General features: G+C 30.7%; 1 protein-coding gene across 4 annotated transcripts in view; it reads right to left on the reverse strand.

Annotated features, from left to right (window-relative positions):
• Window positions 1-1414: 1414 nt before the first annotated feature.
• The window catches only part of LOC139521958 (furin-like protease kpc-1), a 49059-nt gene continuing 25185 nt past the window's right edge, over window positions 1415-25288 (reverse strand). The window contains exons 9-21 of one of the 4 annotated variants that reach the window (XM_071315791.1): window positions 21993-22093; window positions 21508-21611; window positions 20342-20459; window positions 19197-19528; window positions 18404-18525; window positions 17987-18075; window positions 16908-17095; window positions 15792-15935; window positions 15287-15383; window positions 11507-11616; window positions 11120-11220; window positions 8799-8970; window positions 1415-5179 (exon numbers count right to left, since the gene is read on the reverse strand). In XM_071315791.1, the coding sequence (XP_071171892.1) occupies window positions 4908-5179; window positions 8799-8970; window positions 11120-11220; window positions 11507-11616; window positions 15287-15383; window positions 15792-15935; window positions 16908-17095; window positions 17987-18075; window positions 18404-18525; window positions 19197-19528; window positions 20342-20459; window positions 21508-21611; window positions 21993-22093 (1950 nt within the window). In that variant the 3' untranslated portion in view covers window positions 1415-4907. Of the gene's footprint in view, window positions 7759-8798; window positions 8971-11119; window positions 11221-11506; window positions 11617-13325; window positions 13653-15286; window positions 15384-15791; window positions 15936-16907; window positions 17096-17986; window positions 18076-18403; window positions 18526-19196; window positions 19529-20341; window positions 20460-21507; window positions 21612-21992; window positions 22094-25288 lie in introns of those variants that run through there. The other 3 variants (XM_071315792.1, XM_071315793.1, XM_071315794.1) reach the window with 3 other exon arrangements.

Here is a 25288-nt window from a genome sequence, read left to right on the forward strand (position 1 = left end):
AATACAGGCATATCCAACTTTCAAGATAGATTAGGTCTCCATGGGAAAATATCTGGACATGGATATCACAAGAGAATGGTACATTGACTGGTAAATCTCTTCAGTATAATACATGGAAAGGCAGGTCAAAACTTATTACAACAGGCGTTTGGATAGACAAATCCTGAGGGGACAATTCACGGACAGGGAAATCCCATGGGGACATTACAATGATAGGTAAATCTACATGAACAATACATTGACAGAAAAATGTCCAGGAGATAATACATGAGGAGAAAAATCTCTTGAGTTGGGGAGCGGGGATAGATGGATAGGTGAACCTTTTCAGAGTAAACACAATCTTAGACTTAGGTGAGACAGAAAGATTTTTTTCCAAACTAATTGTCCATCATCTTCTATCAAACATTCCATTCAAGATCTGTATAGTTGTGCCAATCAAGCATTCTTTGTGTTATCCTAGACAATTAATTGCATTTCAAATATCTAATTCTTGAACTCCCTATTTTTGAATGAACACCTAAACTTTATCAACTTCAATTTCCATCAAAGACCTCATAAAATTTTTTGGCAACGTGTGTTTGACAACAGCTCATATTTACTCAAATAATGACATAACAAGAAAATGTGAAAGACAGTAGTATGGGATGTTGTTTTGTCAAGCAAATGCTGATTTAGGGGGGAGGGGGCCCAGTCCCCTGTTTTCTGGGGAAAATTAGATTGATTATATAGGGAATCACTGAAGCCCACTTATGCAAATTTCTTGATCCACCACTTTCAAGTTCTATAAAACAGGCAGAACGGTTTAACAATTTTGAAGTCGGGGCCTTTTATAGCTAACTAGTATACTGTGTGGGTTTTTCTCATTGTTGGTTGCTGTAAAGTGACATATAATTGCTTATATACACATCATTTGAAAGCCAGTGAATAGTAAGTAATCATATACACTTTTTTCTTAATTGGATATTTGAGCATATATCCTTAATTGGTTGACATGGATAGGATCTAAAGAATATTCTACGCATTGCTTTATGTTTTGAGTACTCCCAAAAAAAAAAAGTTGACAAGGTTGAAATATGAAACCAGTCAGTGGCTATACCATTTAATTGTACTTTGAGAAATTTTCACCACAAAAATGCAACCATAAATCATGCCGTAAGTTTTCTGGTTTGTACGTTTAACATTTCAGGGTCTTTTATACTGGACTTTGAGGTATGGCCTTTGCTCATTGTTGAAGGCAGTGCGGTGACCTATAGTTGTTAATTTCTGTGTCATTTGGTCTCTTGTTAAGAGTTGTCTCATTGGCAATCATACTACATTTTACATCTTCTTTTTTATAACCAGTCATAAAGTCTCACCTTCAGTCAAAGACCCAAATATTGGGAAGTTGAAGACCAAAATAAAAAATGATACGCAGTTATGAAAATAGTGATTTTATTTACACAATGAAGTGATTGCACATCTATACGTAGTATAAACTGTTTAAGATTTGTTCAAAATAAAGCATTTATTCTGATAACATAGCAGTCAAATCATAATAAAGCTCTTTTTTAAGGAGGTAGACCTAGGTTAAGGGAAATAGCTCTTAAAATCATTAGTACGTTTGTGTCAACCATTTCCAAAAACATATTCTAAGCTTCTAGGTTACATAGATTATTTTCAATCTGTTTCAGGTAAATGCTTAAAATACATTGATGAACTTGACTTTTACAAACGCTTAACTGATTTCAAGAGTTATCTCCCTGAACCAAGGTCTACTCCCTTAAATAACAAACACATACAATCATGAAATTGTAGAATATGTATTCCGAGAGGTTCTCTACTCCTATAGAAAAACATGTAAATCCAGGTTCAATTAAAAAAATCTTTCGAGTTTAAATACATATTTTGTTTCTAAGTAGTATAAAGTGTCAAAATTTCATTTTCCATATGCTAGGTTCAAGCACAAAGATGGAATTTTAGTTTGACGAGTATAGGGGCTAAAACTTTAGAAAATGTCCAGCAAGGCTGAGCATTCATCATTTAGTAATTTGTATCAGTTGCATCAACATTTTCATCAATTAAACAAGTCTGCCAGAAAAACTGCTGACTTTGATCCTACAGGCTGACATATATATCAAAATAAAATATGGACATTTTCACAAAATTCTTCACCAATAATGGACTTTTTAAAAGTATTGCATGTTTTTTGTTCAATTACTTAAGGTACACTAAAATCATACCCTGAATAATGTGGCCCTTATCACAACTATTATTAATAATTCAATTCTAATCTGGAAAGGTGTTTGAAGACAAATACACATGTAACATATATTAATCAATTATATATTATGTTTCAATATTATTTTATAAAAACAGATATTCTAACAATAAACACAAATGTTTGTAATTATTTCTATTGAAATAACAATCAAAAGACATCACACATATATTTTTCTTCAAACATTTATACAAATATATTTTGAGGACAACACCATAATTAGTTGATCATAACAATTATTCAAAACAAGTAAATATTTGTTTTCAATTGTCTTCTGCTGTCGTCAGCACAGTTTTATTGGAAGTTGTAAAGGCACTTCTCTGTATGAAGAACATTGTTCATATATTGATGTGTTAGACTAGCTGCATTGCTCTTATTTGGTGTAAGTGGAAGGAGAATTTTTTAAATGAGGTTTGAGAACTGAATTCTTATTTTTTTTTATACATAATTAGTTAAATGTCACATAATTCCAAACTTTAGAAATTTGAATTGGTCTATAAAATACTATGGATGACAATACTTGTAACTAGTTAATAACAGATGTTTTGTGGGCTACTATTAACAACGAATGACCTTCCTCAGCTTCTTTTCTTTCCTTCAGACGCTGCCAACAGAGGTTAGATATGTGACAGATTTTTTTTTTCAAATATGTAGTACTGCATTTGAAGGAAATACATGCATTGTCAAACAGGAAGTCAATAAACAACAGGTTTAAAATTGAGTGATGCAGTATGGGTAAACCAAAAAATAAATAAAAATTTGACCTTAAGATCATCAAAACTGGTGTCTGTAATATACATAGGAGATACAACCGATCAACACAATGTTTAACCTAAACAAAAATATGTCAATAACTACAAATCAGGCATATAATCAAAAAGAAATATGAAATAATAATGGCATACAACTCAATAGATATGAAACTCAAAGCATCATATTCTTCAAAAATGAAAGACCATGCAACAACAAATATAAATCATGTATTTTAATAAGTTTTTAATAAAAAAAAATATTTGTTTAATCTCGACGATCAAGCTAGATCATCAAATCAGTGATTTTAAGGGGGTAGGGAGATAACTCTTTAAATCAGTTATGCGTTTGTAAAAGTCAAGTTTTGCAATGAATTTTAAGCATTTACCTGAAACAGATTGGAAATAATCTATGTATCCAAGAAGCTTAAAACAGATTTATGAAAATGGCTGACACAAACATACTGATGATTTTAAGAGTTATTTCCCTTAACCTAGGTCTACCTCCTTAATTGACAACAAATTCCTTCAATATTTCCCCCAAAAAATCAGTTCAATTATACCAGCAGGACTTTCAACCTAAATCTGACCAAAAACCCATTGTACTTTGGGTTGTATCTGTATCATACAGAAAATAAAATTGCCCCTGTAAGTCAGTTTGATATATTCCTGGCTGGATTGATCAAAGGAAGACTAACAATTGTTCAGCACAAATTTGATTCAAAATATAAAAGGATTTCAGAAATTTTCTTTCTTTTAGAAAAGATAGACATAAAAATCAAACAATTTAAAATAGCAAACACATTTTATGATGTGTAAGTTGTAAGTACTTGGCCCTTAAATTAATGGCTTTTTCAGGTTTTTTTCACATTCATTTTCTTCTCCGATTCTAAACAATGATTTATCTCATAAAATCAAAATGTTTGAAAACAAATGACAATAGATTAAAAAAATTGCTTCTGGTATTACATTATATTCATTACTTGCAATATCCAATCAGAATATAATATAGGAAAACAATGAAATGTCAATAAATTCATGTCAAAAAAATAAAACAAAACCTGCGCTCCTGCACAGCTAAACAAAAATATACATATACAAATCATTTATCAGACACATAAATAAGCATCACTATAATTCAACAAATATCATTGCAACATCATTAATTATTTTTTTAATTAAATAATCATTATATAATTAATAACAACAAAAAAAGAAAATTTAACATAAACTGGATTAACAGAATATGAACACTATAAAATAAAGAACACACAAAAAATGCTGTGTAAAAATCACATTGTTGTAGTATCGTTGATAACCATATCCCATATTGCTAGCAGCTACATAGATAATTGGATATCACTTCTCTCAAAAAAATTTAACATGATCACTTCATAGAGAATTTCTATATATACATTAAATAAAATTTTCTAACATTTGATATAATTTCATAGCTGTCAACTCTTTTGATTAGGAAACAACTGTTTTAAGTGACCTATTATTCCAGTCAAGAGAAATTATTGAAATGCAGAAACTTGAAAAGCAAAATAAAATGTACTTAGCACAGAAATTTTTACCTTTTTGATTCAAATTATAATTTTTTTGAACGCACTAAGTAATTTATCAAGATAAAAAAAAAAAAATAACGTAAGTCCAACACTTTCCTAAATGGCTATGTAATTCGTACATGTTACAAAATTAACAGGGGCAAAGTGAAAGTTCTGATTGTAATGAGTTTGACCTATTCATGTTAGCAGAAATTTAATCAAATTGAGAAGAAAAAATAATGAAAAGATGGACCAGGGTAAAACTCAATGCCCCCTACGCTAAACAAATTTTGACAGTTTAGTTGTCTTAATGTTTATGTAATGCATAATTTGTATTTAATACTGTTTAACCAATCAAGCTTTTAGAGACTGCCTAGGAAAACCACCTTTGATTGGTATATCGTCTTCGTCATCAGCGTCATCCTCGTCAGATTTAGGTAAGAGTTTATATTTACCGTCCTGCGTCTTACGTTTTGACGTTAGTTCGTAAATTAAGAAGACTAGACCACCAATTATTGCTGTTGCAATCAAACATATAACAGCGACAACAATTATCATGATAGTTTGTCTTTTGTCTGCCATTAAATCAAGATTTTCTCCTTTTTGTGCATTAAGTAAACACTTTTCTGAAAATAAAATAACATCAGAATCAGAGATTGCTTTAAACATTAAGGACATCTTCTAACACAAATAATCCTTATTTGAAATTTTCTTCTTTGTCATGTTAATTTTTGTTTCTCTGGGGAAAAAAAATCTATTATCAGTATCGGAACAATAAAATTAACTAGGATGAAAAGAGAGGAGTGTTACAGGATAACTTATGTTTATGTACAAAAGTTAATTTTTCTTGGTTGTTAGGTGAACCATGGATTTAAGCTATTGTAAATATAGAGACAAATAGATCGAGCAGGTTTTTCACTCAATTGCTACCTTTCCCGTGAATAGATTTTATGATACTCTGCTTTTAGTTAATAGGAAATTGAACAGAAATATATATGAAAATGCATTACATAGTATAGCGTGTTCAGATGAAGCCTAATGACAAATTTCAGGTATCCCTGCAGTTTCCTATGAAAGTTTCATACATGGCCAATATGCGTTAGAACTTAGAATGTACAAGTAATTTAGTAAAAAGACATTACACAGTAAAACAATTCACATCAAAAGCCTGATTACAAATATTTGGAAGCACATACTTGTAGTTATCTAGAAAAAGGCAACAGAATTTTCAGACATGGCCATTAGATGTTAGATTATATGAGTAAACAGTTAATAGAACAGGAAGTTGTTCAGCAGTGAATCTGAAACAGAATCACATGGTCTAAAATATTCTGATTCACATGAAACCTGATAAAAAATTTCATGAAGCTCTTATTTGTTGTACCTAGAAAAGAAATGTGAAAATAATACATGGCCATTAAGTGTTAGAATAAATATGTATAAGAATTTTGTAAAGAGAAACTTGATAGGCGATGAATCTGAAATTGCAATAAAGCCTAATGATAAATATCAGGAAACTCTTTATCTGCAGATACTGAGAAACATGTGATGGAAACTTCATGGGACTGCCAAACAGACACACTGGCATAACCTCCTTCAAAGCAGGGTTTTACTCATGTTTACTTTAAAAAGTAATTAAGAAAGGTAATTATTATGTGTATTTAATAGTTCATATAGCAAACAAGAAAACTTAACTTATTGTTTGTATACACTCAAGTGCATGTACTAGGATTTTAAAGTAAAAATATCTAATTGCTTAGTTCAATTATACAGAAGTGCTTTTCATGGATTCATTGTAAAAAAACTTTTTTTGGTGTTCCCCACGATTCATATCTTATATTTTCCTTTGCAACATCAACAATCAGTTAACAATCGTAAAATATACACAATATAGTACATAATCTTCAACTATGACAAGATTGATTGTTATTTTTCTACATCCAGTGGAAAATATTTCATGCAATTCAGTGAAAAAATTATTATAAATTATGAAAAGTGACAGATTCCCAATGATATCAATATTTAGTACAGCATAACCTTGTGAAGTTTGTTTTAATCAAGCCATAGTTTAGTTTATAATTAATATGAAACAAGAAAAATTTATATGATAGACAGACAGACTGGAGTGAAGTTACTAACTGAAAACAAATGGCCTCTATAGCCAATATTGCAGACTTGGATGCTAAAAAGGAACATGACATACAAGATGTCATGCGTGTTGACATACAAGATTATACTGTACCCATTATCTGAATATACCATATATGAATGTTACACTAGCAAATAAAATATGACAATGTTAATATAACATACATAAAACTTGCATAATCTACATAAATTCTCCATAAAACCCTGTGCTACACTTTTTGTTTTATTATCAGGTTGAGTACTTTCAATTTGCAGTCTTATTACCCTGACTCAAAAATATTCATGCTCATTTTAATTCATTAATAGTCTAAATACGATGAATACAGCTGTTTGCAATTGTTTTTTTCCTCACTAAAATGAGATTCAGATTTTAAAAAATCAAACTTAAAAAATTAACACATTTAAAAAAAGTTATTATGCTAGACATTCAAACCTTTTCTTTGTCATGGATTCATAAGAGAACAATTTTTTTCTTTGTCCTGGATTGATATGTAAACAGAAATTTTCTTTCAAGACATTTTGATTCAATGAATAATTACAAAATATCAATATTAATAGCTAATTTTTTAGTGTGTAATTGGTATTACAAAGATTTTTAAGTTTCATTTAGTATTTGCTGAACCATGAATTCTGTAGTAAGCATAGACACAAACCGGTCAAAAAACTGGTACCATCAGATTTTTTTTGCTTTTCCTCTTTTATTATTTTGATTTTCTGTTACCCTATGAATATGTAGGAAACAAATTCATGGTCCATTGAACATATAAGCTTACTCAACTTTACTGTACTTCGTACGTAAAAAAATACATGAGCTGTAATATTAAATAATGCTATGATAAATAATCATCATCACTTTGTACTGGTTCATATTTAACAGTAGAACTCCATGGCAATAATGAAAGTGGAGATTGATTATTTTTTCTAATGGTGAAAAAAAGAAAAACAATGAGTAAGATGATTATAATGGCGATTACAATAACACTAATTGTCAATATCACAGCTGCTTGAGAGATTGCTTTCACTTTCAAAGATGTCGGCTCATTTAATAAACATTTTTCTGAAAGTAAAAGATGCAAGTTTCATGTTAGCTTTTTATCACCGAAAAACCTTTCTGTCTGTCTGTCCATCCATTTAAATTTTGCTAGTTTCATATAAAACTAAAATTGTTTTATTGCAATGGTTTCACAAAACTCACAAGATTAGGCTGTACTTGATTTTGATTTCAACATAAGTCCGTTATTTTCATAATTTAATATATTTTTTTTACCTGAATCTGCATGAAATATTGTTACCTTACTTTACTATTAAGTTACCATATGTCAATTCAAGATTCTAGAATTTAAAGCATTCTGGGTAATTCTTTCAAAAGGCTGCTGTAAATTAATTTCAATTGGCTAACAACATCATATCAATTGAAATTTAACCAATGAAATACCAAAATTGCTCTAGATTCTAAAAGAGGCAAATGTGATAACGTGTTTATGGTGACGTGCAAGTATTTATAAACAAGTGAAAGTGATATTAAGAAGCTGATAAATAAGATATAACATCAGTGACTATTTAACGGAGACAAATACAACAGAGGAAGTTGGCATGATAGCTATAGATTATACCTTGTCACCAAGCTTGATATGATATTTCATCATCCTAGACAGTAAATTAAACCAAATTCTTTTTATATGCAAGCCTGGCAATTTCTTTTATAGCAAACCTTGCAAAGTCTATTAAGTATTTAAATTTTAACTGACTAGAGTAATATATCACAAATATAAAGTGATCTGTTTCTCTAATGATATTAAGGCAAATCTAGCATACAAATTATCTGTTTTAATTATTATTTTTGGAAGGCATTGTCAAAATGGCCACCTTCTAATGTGACCTCAAAATAGCAAATTAGAGAAAAAGGCTTAAACTGAAGAGTCGAAAATAAAATAATTAACTTGATAAAAACCAACTGTAAAGTATGAATCAACTAAAACTTAGAGAAACAAATTCCTTTTTTAGGCCTAATTCACAAAAATTTTCCTTTTCAGAATAGAAACAGGACACTAGCTAGCTTTTGAATAAAAATCTGATAGCAGATGAACTTATGTTTACCTTTTTTAATATCACAGTTACAACATGAGCCAGAGGGTTGCTTCCCTGGCTCACAGCATGGTAAACATGCATGTAGATAGGAACTGAAAGCCCTTGGAGATTTACATGACGTACATCCCTGAGATCCACTACGTTCACATGTCTCACAGGAATAGTGACACTTGGAACATTCCTGAAAGCAAAAATTATATATTATAGAATTTCAAAATGATAACATCGACTTTCAGATGTCTTTTTTTTTATTTGTTTTATCTGGTAGCTGTCTTTGAACATCCAACATTTGAAACTATTTATATTGGTTTCTTTGACCCAACATCTTTCGGCAGTGACAAACATCATTCAAAGCTGATGTTTAGTAGTTGTCGTTAGTTGATGTGGCTCATAAGTGTTTCATATTTTAAATATAGATTGGACCGTTGGTTTTCCTGTTTGAATGGTTTTAAACTAGTAGTTTTTGGGGCCCTTTATAGCTTGCTGTTCGGTGTGAGCCAAGGCCTTGACCTATAATGGTTTACTTTTATAAATTGTTACTTGGATGGAGAGTTGTCTCATTGGCACTCATACCATATCTTCCTATATCTATAAAGTTTTTTTTTCTTCCTTTGAATGGTTTTACACTAGTCATCTTCATTGGCACTCATACCACATCCTCTAATATCTCCTCTTACATGTTAGAATGAAATTCAAAACAGTGTGGCTGTGGCCATTGATTGACACATTAAATTCATCCATTGACTGGGACAATTTACGTGAACGTTTGTCTGTAACGACCACTGTTCACGACATACCTATGATAGACATTTAAACTGTGGGGTCACCAAAGGTTTCTCAACGCCTTTAATTATAAAATAATTTGAAAAAAAAGGAATAACCTTTATGTTTTGATTTATATAATTGATATAAATCAAAACATCGTGTTATTTCTGATTAATTTTTCGAATTACTTTATTAAGGTGTTGAGAACCTTTGGTGACCCCATAGTTTAAGTGTCTTTAAAAAGTACATAGTGAGCAGTGGTCGTTACATACAAACGTTCACCTAAATTGTCCCAGTCAATGGATGAATTTAATGTGTCAATCAATGGCCACAGTCACACTGTTTTGAATTTCATTCTATACAATGTTGGCCACGAGTATCACTGAAGAGTAAAATTGAGAATGGAAATGGGGAATGTGCCAAAGAGACAACAACCCAACCATAGAGCAGACAACAGCAGAAGGTCACCAACAGGTCTTCAATGCAACGAGAAATTCTCGCACCCGGAGGTGTCCTTCAGCTGGCCCATAAACAAATATATACTGGTTCAGTGATAATGAACACCATACTAAACTCCAAATTGTACACAAGAAAGTAAAAGTTAAAATAATACAAGACTTACAAAGGCCAGAGGCTCCTGACTTGGGACAGGCGCAAAAATGCGGCCGGGTTAACATGTTTGTGAGATCTCAACCCTCCCCCTATACCTCTAGCCAAAGCAGAAAAGTAAACGCATAACAATACGCACATTAAAATTCAGTTCAAGAGAAGTCTGATGTCAGATGTAACCAAAGAAAATAAACAAAATGACAATAATACATAAATAACATCAGACTACTAGCAGTTAACTGACATGCCAGCTCCGGACCTCAATTAAACTGATTGAAAAATTATGTCTTCATCATATGAATATCAGGCACAATCCTCCCTGTGAGGGGTTTAGTATCATACCATCATAACATATATGAGAAGAACATAACCCGTGTCATGCCAACCACTGGTTTATTAATAATAAATGTGTTTAGTTCCAATGCAAAGACCCTATAAGTGAATCAATATTAACGCCAAAATATGCAATCTTTAATGACCTGACAACAGTATCGTAACTATATCCCTTCTTAATAAGTCTATTTAAAGGTTTTGTTAGCTTCTGAGGTGAATACTGACATTTTTGTGCTTTGTAAAGAATATTTCCATAAAATATTGGATGTGAAATACCTGAACGTATAAGAAGTATGCATGTTGAGCTATATTTACGAATGATGTCCTTATACCGATGATAAAGTTTAGTAAATGTTTTGACTAGTTTGTGATATCGAAAACCCTGGTGAAATAATTTTTCAGTAATACATAAATTTCATGTATTGTCGAAATGCGAATCTAGTGCAGAAAATTGGTACAGTTAATGTTATTATACAACATTCCTCTTTCAGAATGATACATTGACTTTAAGGTGTTTTTTTTATTTATATCATTGGGTATGTGTGCAAGAAGAATAACAGTATGAGTACATACCATTAATGTTAAGAGTTAAATAAAATAATAATAATAATAATTGAACATACCATTAAAGTAAAATCAAAATAAAACTCTTCATCACATTGTTTATTCTTGACACAACCTTCGAGAGTCCTAGAAAATCCATTTTCACAAGATTTACAATCATCTGAAACATAGAAGAAAGTTAATATATTTTAGCCATGATACTGTGCATTTTTCATGGACTATAATCTTACAACTATGCATGCTATTCATGCCATAAGAATAATCAATTCATACGATGAACAACAATACTTAAATGTTTCAACTTATACACATTTTTTTTACAAATAAAAAAAGGAACAATTTAACCTACTATCTAAATTTGCAGAAACAATGACTTACATGATATACTTTAAATAAAAATTTGCCTCTTTATAAAATTTTAACATATATATATATATATAACACACCTGTTCGACATTTTCTACATTCTCTTTTAAACTGATTATCTGATGTTGTCACAATATACTGTAGGTAACCAGATAGACAGGACTCCAGACATTTATTGTTGTGCATAATCCTGAAAAAAATATATTCTACTGAAAGTTCTTTATGAAATGTAAAAATTTAAGATGATGATCTAAAGTGAATTGATTGTGCTGGAACAGTACAGTACAGAAATAAGTAAAGAAAAGATATTGAAATTTTTATCTTTGATATCTTTAGACATTGATTGTTGCCATTTTATGTTGTACTTCTTAATGTAAATCTTGATAATCACCACTTGACTCTCTGGGCAAGTCTGTTAATGAATACTATCTGCTTGCCTTACTGTGGAAGTCTGTTTTAAAGATAACAAATGTTGTCCCACTAGGCAAGTCTGTTAATGAATCCATGTAAATGTTGATTTCTTGGCAAAACTGAGTTGATATTCATATTAATACAAATCTGAACTTTCGCAAAGAGATTGTGGATTTATTTTTATTTGTTAGATAACATGTTCAAGGAAGTAGAAATGTACTAAAAACTTTTATGCAGACCTTGGCACAACAATGAAATCAAATATCTATGAAAAAAACAAATGTTCCTTAATCCACAAAAATTGGTATCAACGAAAATAAACTAATCCACAATACTAGCCAGTTATTCTAAGACCTAGTATTTTCAATCTTCACTACAAATGTTATTTACTTACTATACCATTAACAATACAAATGTTTACCAATTTTTGCGACATTTTAATGTGTTTGACCTTGACCTATTCAAACAGGAGACAGTACTTCAGTGGTTGTCATTTGTTGCTGTATATCAAATTCATTTTTGCTTATTGTTGTGTATATAAATAAGGCCTTTAGTTTACTCTTATTTGATTTTTTTTACATTTGTTATTTCAGGGCCTTTCAAAACTTACTATGCAGTATTAGTTTTGATGTGTGTGTTGAAGGCCTGATAGTGACCTATATTTCTTAACTTCTAGATCAATTGATCTCTCTACAAGAATTGTCTAATTGACAATCATAATACCACATAAGACATCTGAGAAAAGCATAATCAATTTGAATTGAGAAAATTTTAAAGAATCAAAATTCAATAGGTCAACTTGAGACATTGTCAGATTTATAAAAAAAAATGTCAGATTTTTTGTTATATTCCCACAACCTTCAACTCTTAACGTTAAATGTAAGATATGTCAAAAACCAAGAGAACAAGAGAAAGAAAACATGATTTGTTGTTAGCAATGTACATGATTGTGATGAAACATGTGTTGCAGAGGCATAAAACAGGAATGTGTCCATAGTACACGGATGCCCCACTAGCACTATCATTTTCTATGTTCAGTGAACCATGAAATTGGGGTCAAAACTATAATTTGGCATTAAAATTAAAAAGATCATATCATGGGGAACATGTGTACTAAGTTTCAAGTTGATTGGACTTCAACTTCATCAAAAACTACCTTGACCAAAAACTTTAACCTGAAGCCAACGGACGCACAGACGGACGAATGAACGGACGAACGGAGGCACAGACCAGTAAACATAATGCCCCTCTACTATTGTAGGTGGGGCATAAAAATTGTAACAACTGATTTAAAATCCTTGGGATAATATGTACAAAACTATAATAGAAAGCCAAACAGAAAGATGAACAGAAGATGAAAATTTATATGCTATAATATGTCCAGGTACTGATAGGATACAAATAGCATAGATGCAACAGAATTTTGGAAAAACAAATTATTTTTTTCTTGTATCAATATTAGAAGGCAATAAAATGACACATTATATATATATATTTTTTTTTTATATTTCATCGAGATTTAGCAAATATTGTAAATCATCTGTCTCGTTCAATCATGGAGGTTTATAACCGGGTGGCAGACCAATGGATTCCAATAGCTCATGGCGTAATTTCCATTCCTCTAGCTGCATAATCTTTATATTGATATTATGGTATTCTACTAGAAGTTCCATGTAGGGATCTTGGGTCAGGTTTTCAGCTGTCATTGCTGCATTCTCATCACTCTCCGCCGACTCCTCAGATGAATCCAGCTTCAAATCTGAAGATTCGTCAGAGTTTTCCGATTCAGAGGAATTATCCCTTTCTTCTACAGGACTGAAAAAGAAAATTAAAAATATTTTATAATAAATCCTTTTTTTTAAAGAGAACTTGGTATTATAATCCAAAATATAATCCTAGAATAGAAATTTTGCCTAGGTTTTAATTAAAATAGATTTATATATTATTTTCATTCTGATTTACTCAGATAAGCTTTAAAAGATTATTAAATTGTTTTTGGTACTATGTTAGGTTAAAGTTTAGATTGATTCATGCCTTTAAGTTCATGCTATAACAGACACATTTCAATATTAAAGACAAATGTCAATCAATCAATCAAATTAAAGACATGCAGATCACATTCCTTTGAAAAAAACTTATGTCTACAAACATGACATATAAATTAAAATTCATAGTTTGTTACATAATGTCTAAAAATAATAATTTAATAATTAGTTTTTACATTTAAAATTACCTTAATATGCATCAAAGTTATTGTAGACTTGTTTTATTAAATATTTTCACCTTAACAAGAATAACATACACAATATTGTTTTAACAGATAGGACAGAATGCTGGTCAAATCATTAAAATTTCACAAATTATCTCCCTTAATTCCTGAGTGTTCATTCTAACAAAATATTGCTTATAAAAGTTTTATCCATAATATTCTCCTTTTCAAGTCCCTACATAAATTATGCATGAATTAGTTTAGATTCCATTGATTCCATCCATCATTTCATCAGTGTATCTGTTCATCAACAAATTTTGTGAGCCAAATACTTGAACACTAAGCTACGTTATGGTAAAAGAATTTCAGGCATAAATAATTTTGAACAGAAGCTGCACTCACTATTTTTTCATGCAAACAAAAAAAATATTCTTAGTTTTGGATAAAGCATGTTAAAGTTACTTGTACAGTAAAATAATGGGTACTCTTGACATGAACGTTTTCTTGTTATAGTTGAATTTCAAACTTGTATTTGTTTTGTTTCAATGCCAAAATTACCAATTTGTGCATGTTTTTGTTCTTTTTTTTAATCTTACAAAAACATATTAACTGTAAATTCAGAAAGTTTTGCAATGCTTTTTAAATTTGGAAAGCATAATTTGTACACAGCTCTAAATTTGCAATAAATTAAACTAGCATATGTGTTGATTTTTCAGCAAACACAATAATAAATGCACACAACTATTTCAGAATTAACAATAATTCTAATCATGCATTCACTAACACAGATATCAAACATAACTTACCTAGTTCATCTGTTCCTTCTTTGATACAAAACGGATCACGAAGACATCATGCGTGGATAAATATGACATTACTCTCTGTGCTCTGAGATTTGAGTATAGGGTGAACATAAATACTTTATGTAAGATTGACAAATTGTTAGTAAATTCACAATACTGTACATCCTTATACTTATTTTACACTTATTTTCACCTTTTCTTAAAACTTGAATTAATGATTGAAACCTAATAATAATCCAACTTTTTCTTACATCTGAAAATGTAAAGGTTCTTTAATATTTCTTGACAGATATTGTCATCACTTTAGCAAGATCCTGAATATTTTTGAAAAGAAAATTCACAGTATCAAAATTTGTATTTTCTTTATATTACCAAATACTATTCTATAACTTTTCTTCAATTAAAAGGGGAATAACTCTGTAAGGTAGCTAGTTTACCATTTGTGCTGACATTCAGTACAGAAATCACCACTGGTACACTCCACACACCCAGGTAGACATTTGTGACAATGATTGTTAGAATCTTTATATTCTCCTGTTAACAATGAAAATATATGCAATTCTAAGATGTTACAAAACAATAATCCACTAATTAATGTTTTATATATAGTTAATTGTCCTTTTCCTTAAACAGCAAAGTGAGCACTTCATATTATAAATGATTGATTGTTGGTTGCTTAACGTACAGTGCTTCATATTATAAATGTTCTCTTCACAGTGCATTAAAATATTTGCAAAAATGAGGGAAAATTATCATTTTTTCTTCTTCTTCAAATTACAAGCTAATGTTGATGTTATATAGTTTTTTTTTGTTTTTCTTTAAATCTGTCTTTCATTATTCTTGTTAGACTGGCATTAATTCTTTTACAAGTTTATTTTTACAATGGTTAAATTTTACAGCATTATTGATGTGAGACATTGACAAATTATTTTGTTAACAAACCTGAATTACAGATAACTTTTGGCATTTTACATGTGTTGTTATTAAGTATCATTCCTACAGGACATCTGGTACACATGTCCTCAGTTACAATACATGTGGCACATGTGCTGCTACACTTCTTACATACAGCAACAGAGGGGTTGTCTAAAATCAAAACATGGAACAAATTAAATATAGAATTTCTTTGTATAACTTTAAATTCTGGATTATAAATCAATGGAAATTGCACAGCCTTTACACCAATTTACTGTAAATTAAAAAAATTAGATTTATCACAATTAGAACTCACATCAGATATCCTGTACAATTATCTGTATGAAGCTTTTTCCTGAAATCACAAAAAATGAATCTAACTAAATTGTTTAATTTTCAAAGTTTGCAATAATTTCTGTATTTACAGAACTAAAACTATGTACAATAAAATAAAGATAATACTGCACTACCATAAAGAGATTGCTGTAAGTTTTGTTAATCTAACATCCATTTTCGAAGTGAAAAATATGGATTTAAGTTAGGCCCTAACATTTGTTTGGAATTTTAAACCAAATGAAAGTCATCAACTTTTTTTATTTTTTGGCCCAAAGTATTGGGGAAATTTGTTGTCATCTACATCTTCAACGGCTTTTTTGATCATGAATTTTACATGATATCTGTCCGTCCCTCTTCAGGTTTAAGTTTTTGGTCAAGGTAGTCTTTGATGAAGTTGAAGTTGAAGTTGAAATTCTTGTTTATCCTACATTGAATTGATGTACTCCTTTACTATCTGAGAAAAGTGTGACAGAAAATTTTAAGGTCATTCAACAAACTGAAATTTTTTGTTCAGTGGTACCTGTGTGAAAGAAATAACTTATCACTATTTTGCGTATTTCTCTTTTGATCATTTTGTTTGATAATTTTTCATATCTCGCATGAGATAGAAAGTTATTGCTATAAACCAAGGGAGCATGTGCCATTGTCAATGTGAACATCAACAACATCTGGTTTTTATAACTCCAGGATGTTTCTCTGCCTCATCTCATCTCAAAGCTACGATGTTTCACCCTCGAATAAGATTTTATCTGAGAAACTACCTCTATGATGAATAATCATGACCTTTTCAGGGTTAAAGGCCTTTACCTCTAAAGTAACCTTCTGGACAAGATGTGAGACATCTGTTTTCTCCCTCAATCATTAAGTAGCCATCTTTACACTTCTCACACAATTCTTTATCAAATACAGTAGAACAAGATTCACAGTTAGCATCACATTGTAAACACACTGATTGGAATTCTCTGGTTCCTGTTGGACAGGTCAGCAGACAAGTTCTGTTAAAAGCAAAAATGATTTAATAATGAGGCTAAAGAAATGAATTATAATCTACAGTAATTAGAAATAACTATTGGCATTTTTTTTTATCCTTTTTTGTATATCTTTTTCTTTTTGCACAATTAGTACCCAAAGAAAAACACAGTTAATATAAAGTCTTTAGAACCAAAATCATATATATTTCCTGAAATTGAAATGCCCAAAAATTGTAAAATCCTGTTTGAATAAGATGTATTCAAAAGGATGCAGATTATATCACAATTTTGTATTTTATCTCTATCGTTAACATATGGCTATAGTTGTTTTAATTGTGATGAGAATTCCAGTGCCCTGTATACAGATATTGACATTCATCATTTCAATGCAACAACATTTGTAACGTTCATTTTGATTGGATAGCGTCACTAATTTTCTTGGCATCAATTGACAATTGATGCTATGGAAGGTACGCGCAAGCCCAAACGATATATGACAGATTTTAAATGCATGTTTTAATGTTGTCTTCTGTCAATTTCATTAACTTGTTGCCAGTAAACTTAATTTGTGACCATAATTCAATTGATGCCGTCGGAGCTTTAAATACAATACGGTTATCTCCTTAGTATAAATGCTCTCTTCACATGAAGTAAATTTTGAGAAAAATGATGAATCTATCATTCATGAATTGATGGATGAAGGAAGAAATGACTGACTCACCAATAGTGAGGCCATACAGACCATAGTACCCCTAAAAAACCCAACTGTTTGTTCATGTTAAATGCCACTCATGTCAGTTAGCCTTTAGTATTTTTGGAGGCAGCAAGGGACCCTTGTGAACACAACCAAATTTGGCAACTGGCAATTCTTGTCAATTAAGATTTGATATAAATACTATATTGTTATATACATACCCACTACTCTCTAACTTGACATGTTTACAGGCTAGGCAATCTTCTGGTCCAGTTCCCGTGCAAGACCCAAGGCACTCTTCATGACAATTCTGTGCAAAGTATTTGAAAGTATTAGTTCACAATTAAACTGATGATTGATTATAAAAGAACTATAAACCTAAGATAGTAATGGACAATTTTCAATCATACACGAAATAATAATGATTGTCAATTATCCACTCATATTAATATTGATCCTTATTTAACAGTTCAAGTTATTTTAAATGCAAATTATTTAAAATGAAACAGATCTCAATGAGAAATGAAGATTTACTTATAGTAGTCCAATCAGATGGTATCAGTAACAGTAATTGTTCAATGGACTCTTTTATCACCATATGAATATGTTTATATTACACAGTACTGGTGTGTACTTACTTTAGGAGGTATAGTTGACATGACTGGTGTGGTAGGAGGAGTTGATCTGCCTACATCTGACTTCAAATTAATAGGATTAGATTTAGTGCCATGTAAAACCAATGACCAAGATGTTAAAGTTCCTGAAAAATAATTGCAAAATAACATACTAAGTAATCTCCCTTTTTAGTTGCATAACTTCAACACTATTCAATCATATTATCTATATTGTTACATATTCTACATTGCACATCTACCACATAGTTCAGTATATAACTAAGAGTCAGATCACTATATGGATTCACTTTAAGATTGGAGAAGGAAAATAGTTATTTTTTATGTCAGCATTGAAAAAAAAATTCACTTCAATATTGTATTTTAATCCGTGAAATACCGTCTGTTAGTCTTTGAGCATAGAAGTCGATTTGAAAGACGGTACATACTTGCATGAATAACAAAAATGTGTCCCCAGTACACAGATGCCTGACTTGCACTATCATTTTCTATGTTCAGTGGAACGTGAAATTGGGGTCAGAACTCTAATTTGCCATTAAAATTAGAAAGATCATATCAGAAGGAACATGTATACTAAGTTTCAGGTTGATTGGACTTCAACTTCATCAAAAACTACCTCGACCAAAAACATTAACCTAAAGCAGGACAGATGAATGAACAAATGAACGAACGGACAAACAGACGCACGGACCCACAGACCAGAAAACATAATGCCCCTCTACTATCATAGGTGGGCCATAAAAATTTCATCTTATACTCAACTTTTTTTATGTTATTATTGTTTAGCCTTGTTACATACCTTTTAGCAGTGGAGAATTAGCTTCCCAGGCTGAATTTGAACGATGATCATCAATTTCTAATTTCCAAGTTCCTGATGGATTTTCCTCCCAGAACTGAACAGATAAGAATGCCCAGTCTCTGAACCCTCCCTTCATAATATCATTTGGTCTTTGAGGTAGAATTGTTGATTTAGTTCCACTAGGAGAGGTTATATGAATGACTGCATTACCACGGCGATGAAAGTTCAAGGTTATCTTGACCTGTACATGTTCCAGGTAGTTGACCTCATTACTGGATCCCTTACAACCATCAGTAGTTATGGAATCTTCATAATGTGCATTTGTTATTTGTCTGAAAATTACAATGAAATCCAATTATTTTTCCTCATTTACTACTATGGAATCATTTATCATTGTGGATACCATTTTTTCATGAATTGAGGAAAACTTAAGTCTTTGGGTGGATATTTAGTTTTGTGGGTTTGCCAAAGTCTGCATATAAATAATCCTTTAATAAGTGTGTACTTTGTGGAATAATTAAATTTTTGATTTATAAAATCCATGATTATCAATATCCCACTAATAGCAATAATAAATCCAAAGAATTCTGTGCTCATTTTTCAGACCTGCTCTGTTATTGGTAACCAACAAATAGATAAGAAAATATAAACTTGATTTTATATTTACAAAGATTATTCTATGCTTTTTTGTCTTCTTTATCATACAAGTTTTTAGTCAAAGACATTATTTATGATAAATGGCATGAAACTGTACACTTCAGAAACTTCAGCGATAGAAATATATATTGATTTCTCCCTATCATTGAACATTAAATCAATATCTTCTTAATATAATTATCACATTAATCATCAAACACTTAAAAACAAAGAATGAGCTTTTAATAGGATAATTTTTCCTATAATTATTCACAACAAGAAAAAGTCATCAAATACTAGAATTTGAGACAGTTGTTTCTGTCTAGCAATTGCTGTTAATTGAAAGAAATGATATGCATTTTTTTCATTTTCAAAATGAATTTTCAAATGACATGAGAATCCAATTTAAATCTTTAAAAGGAAAAACAGGGTCAGGTCATTCTAGTAAAGAAACTTACTGCACAAAGTATGAAATACCTTGTAATCAATTTTGACAAGTATGAACTTACACATTTATTTTTGGAGAATTCATTGTACAGATATGTTTCTCTGGTACATTTGTCCATCGTAAGGCGTAATCTACCATACCAGTGGCATTCATCAATCCATAACCGTATTTCAAACTGACTGAAAGTATAAATAAAAGCTATAAAGTAAGAACTGCAAAGGTAATCATAAAAAGGTCAAACAGATTTCTTATGCCTTGATAGACCATTAATATTACTGACACGAAACGTCATTGTTGTCATCAATTCACAAGTCATCGTCACAGAAATATACGACTTTTCAAACTTCCTTTTTTTCTTTTTACTTTCTCTCCTCTTTGTTCACCTATGAAAGCTAGTATTATATTGTATAAACTGTTTGTTTTATATGCATGTTCATTATATTATACTATTATTGTAAATTTATATTGTATTATGGAGAAGACTTCATAAGTGTGATTTACTTGTGTCTTATCCATTTTGCTTTAATTCAGCAAATAAAATATGTTTAAACTAAACTAAAGGTAATCAGTTATTTGTTTAGTTTTTGTGTTTCATACTGTTTTGTTATCGCTTAAGATCCTTCAAACATTAATGTTATAGTAATGTCAAACATATTTTACATCAGGACGGAACTGTTTTACTTTCAAAGTTGTATTCTAGTGATATCTATTAAGTATGGATTTTTCTAACACTCTAACCGTATTTGTTTTCATTAACAAATGCTATACAAACTTCCATACACTTGTTTCTAAATTGTTTCTTTTGTGATTTTGACTTATTCTAACATTTGTGAAGCGTTCTACAATCATCAACAAGCATTTCCACTTCAATTTGATTATGGAAAACAGGTTTTCTATGTAAATACCACTGATCACACACGATTTACAATTACCAGAGTTTCATTGAATGTTTTCCAACAATTACAAAAAGTTGTTTTACAGGAATTTCGTTGCGAATTGGGGGGTGCAGACAATGTACCCAAAATATATAAAGGGGGTTTACAGTAAGTGCAAATCTTTTGATGAACTTGCCAAATGTAAAATGTTATCATGACATGATTATCCAAATGTCCAAGAATTTTATTAAACTACAATAATGAATGTATGTGAAATCTCATATTTCAATATTAATAGTCATGGACATTGAGAAAATAGCATTAAAGTTTTATTCAAAACTACAAATTTTACCTTTTCTATTTTTAGCATTAACAAGCCAATCTCCGTCTTGGAATGGTTCTGTTATTGAGGTCAATAAGGTTATATACTGTACATCTCTCCATGTCAGACCAGGACTGAAATAGTCATTATACACAATTGTTTACATCAATTTCTTAATACATGTGGATTCATTTTATTCCTTATGAAGTCTATCACATTTTTAATGGAAAGAACTATACAAATTTCTTAAAATAATCATTCTGTCTGACCAGTTGTATCAATTTTATAAAAAAAAAATCTTTTATCAGAAAACATCTTAAAACAATGTCTAATCATTTATAATTTTTATAATGCAATTCTGTGTCTTCTATATCTAAACTACAATTAAGCAGCAATTAAAACTAACTTCATGAAACCTAAATATATTTTTTTTACAGCTGATAATTTTAAAAAGAAAATAAATGCAGTCATAGCTTCATGGTTACCACTAATATATCCAATATCTTCACACTTACTTTGCTTCTAACATTAAAGCGACAAGTCCTGCTGCTAGTGGGGCAGAAGCTGATGTACCAGTATGGGTACTTGTGCATCTCTTCCTTAAATCTGTAGTGACCTACAAAACAAATTTATATTTGTCATAGAAATTGCATCCAGTATTTTAGAATCTTTTTATCAATTAGGAATTGCAAAAAAAATATTTTCTTATATTTCTAATTGATCTATTCATTTGAAAATATTATGTCATTAAATAAAACAACTTAGGACTGGAAAATAAGTTAAATTTTGAATAATTCAGCTGAAAAATTAAGATATATCATAAAATACACTGACATTAATATCTTACAGATTAGTCATTTAGGTTGCTATAAAATTCAATATAAGCTCCATTTCACCTTGCAATAGGTAATTTTTGTTGAGGCATGCATGTATTTCAAGTAAAATATTTATGATGAAAAATGTTTTGTATACTTATAAACATATATTGGTTAAAGGGTCACTAGCTGCCAAATTTGTGTTCACCGATTTGACTCAAATTCTCATATTTTATTTATAACAATGTAAAACACTTTTCCAAACTATCAAAAGTATAAAATAAACAATTTACATGTACAGGACATGGTCTCAATAAGATGAAGCTTTGTTTCGTGAGAATTTTAGCCAAGACGCCATCTAATTAACTATCAAGTTGACCTTCTATGACTTTATAAGCGATGTTAACATCAACATAGATATAAATAGATTAACCCTTAGACTGCTGCATTGATTTCTATTGTACTTTTGTGTAATGCTGAGTAAAATTTTAATCACTGATGAAATAAACATGTTCACTTACAATTGCTGTATCTTTGTAAATATTGAATATTCATCAATAAAAGTTATATAATAAAGTATTGTTAGATTCTGTATTTTTTATTTATTTTATTTTTGTGTGAGTCTCTGGTCATTTTTTACCTGTACAGGTGTGAATAGAGGTAAACAAAGGTAAACTTATGTTTTCATGTTTTATTAACGAATCCATCAATGTAAAAGTATCCATGACTTCAGAACTGAACCAATATAGTTAAAAATCTCTTTTAAGAACTAAGTTCCATTGTGATTATCAAAAAATAAAAGTTTCTTCTCAGACCAACAGCCTTTTTTATGCAAATATTTTTCGGTATTTCCCTCCAACTTTCACTGCGCCGACTTTTACTTCCATGTACAAATATATTTATACGACAAGTTCATTGTTAAAGCTTTCATCAATATATAATCTTAACAAACTTAAAGTTCGGGTCTATTGATGTGAGTCAATATTGATTCACATTTGAAAGGCGAAATGATAAACATCGCAAATCCCGTTTCATGTCATCCATTTTGAACAAGGTCTGGGAATCCCTGTAATTCTCGCTTTAAAAGTCTCCTGTTTGCAGTTTTGATAGAATGTTTCTATTTCTGTCTATTATATCTTCGGTTCTCGTTCAAATCCTTTTAATCGGCCGCCGCTGTTGAATCGTTATCATTGAAATACTTCTGAACGTGTTGGCCATTTCTCCAAATAATGTCCGCCATTTTGTCACTTTTTTCATCAAAAATTTTCACTTTCGGTTTACCGCTTATACCTCATTAAAAGTCAAGAGACATTCGAAAGAACGCAGATTTTTAACCAATCAGAATCCATACAAGTCGAAACTGCCGCAATCTCATGAATATTGACTCCGCCCATTCCATGGTAACTGTGTAAACAAACGAGTTACGGAAAACGACTATAGTGGCGAGTAGCAGTAGCGGACTGTCTTATCGGAACGACAATAGTCGCGCGTAGCAGTCTAAGGGTTAAGTAACCCGTGCAATTGGATTTTTATAGGTCTGTTAAATTTTGTATTATAGATTCAAAATCTATGTTTATCGTTGTTTTTACCTTTATAAAAATGACTTATTATGGATCGAATCAGTTAATCAAATTATTTACGTTTGTTTCACTTTCAATGTTGACATTCTTTACCTTTAGGTTACCGTACATGGACAATGCATGTGTTATTCTATCTCTTTTTATGGGTTTAATTGGAGTTCACATGAATACGGATTTAATGAGGTCGAATTATTCACTTGCAAGTGAATAATTCATTATCAATGTTTATTAGCTTAATTTGACTAAATTGAACCATTTTAGCTGATACATGTAAAAGCAAATTATTATTTCACTAACATTAATGATTGAACAAACAAGAGTGCACACGCTGAAATGTCTCGCCTTCTATACTAATATTTGATATTATGTTGATAGTCCTAAGTATAAAGCTTTATTACAACTGTCACATAAACTTAACATTAACTAAGAAAACTAAACAAAGACCAATGAACCTTGAAAATGAGGTCAAGGTCAGATGAAAGATGCCAGGCAGACATGTACAGCTAACAATGCTTCTATACAACATATATAGTTGACCCATTACTTATAGTTTAAGAAAAATAGACCAAAACACAAAAACTTAACACTGTGCAATGAACCGTGAAAATGAGGTCAAGGTCAAATAAAAACCTGTGCTACTGACATAAAGATCATAAAATATTTCCATACACCAATTATAGTTGACCTATGGCATATAGTAATAGATAAAAAGACCAAAACTCAAAAAATTAACTTTGACCACTGAACCATGAAAATGAGGTCAGGGTCTCATGACATCTGCCCGCTAGACATGTACACCTTACAATCATTCCATACAACAAATATAGTAGACCTATTACATATAGTATGAGAAAAACAGACCAAAACACAAAAATTTAACTATAACCATTGAACCATGAAAATGAGGTCAAGGTCAGATGACACCTGCCAGTTGGACATGTACACCTTACAGTCCTTCCATACACTGAATATACTAGCCCTATTGCTTATAGTATCTGAGATATGGACTTGACCACCAAAACTTAACCTTGTTCACTGATCCATGAAATGAGGTCGAGGTCAAGTGAAAACTGTCTGACAGACATGAGGACCTAGCAAGGTACGCACATATCGAATATAGTTATCCTATTACTTATAATAAGAGAGAAATCAACATTACAAAAAATTTAAACTTTTTTTTCAAGTGGTCACTGAACCATGAAAATGAGGTCAAGGACATTGGACATGTGACTGACAGAAACTTCATAACATGAAGCATCTATATACAAAGTATGAAGCATCCAGGTCTTCCACCTTCTAAAATATAAAGCTTTTAAGAAGTGACCTAACGCCGCCGCCGTAGCCGCCGCCGCCGGATCACTATCCCTATGTCGAGCTTTCTGCAACTAAAGTTGCAGGCTCGACAAAAAAACCCAT

This window comes from Mytilus edulis, chromosome 4 (genome assembly GCF_963676685.1).
Source record: "Mytilus edulis chromosome 4, xbMytEdul2.2, whole genome shotgun sequence".
Taxonomy (NCBI): domain Eukaryota; kingdom Metazoa; phylum Mollusca; class Bivalvia; order Mytilida; family Mytilidae; genus Mytilus; species Mytilus edulis.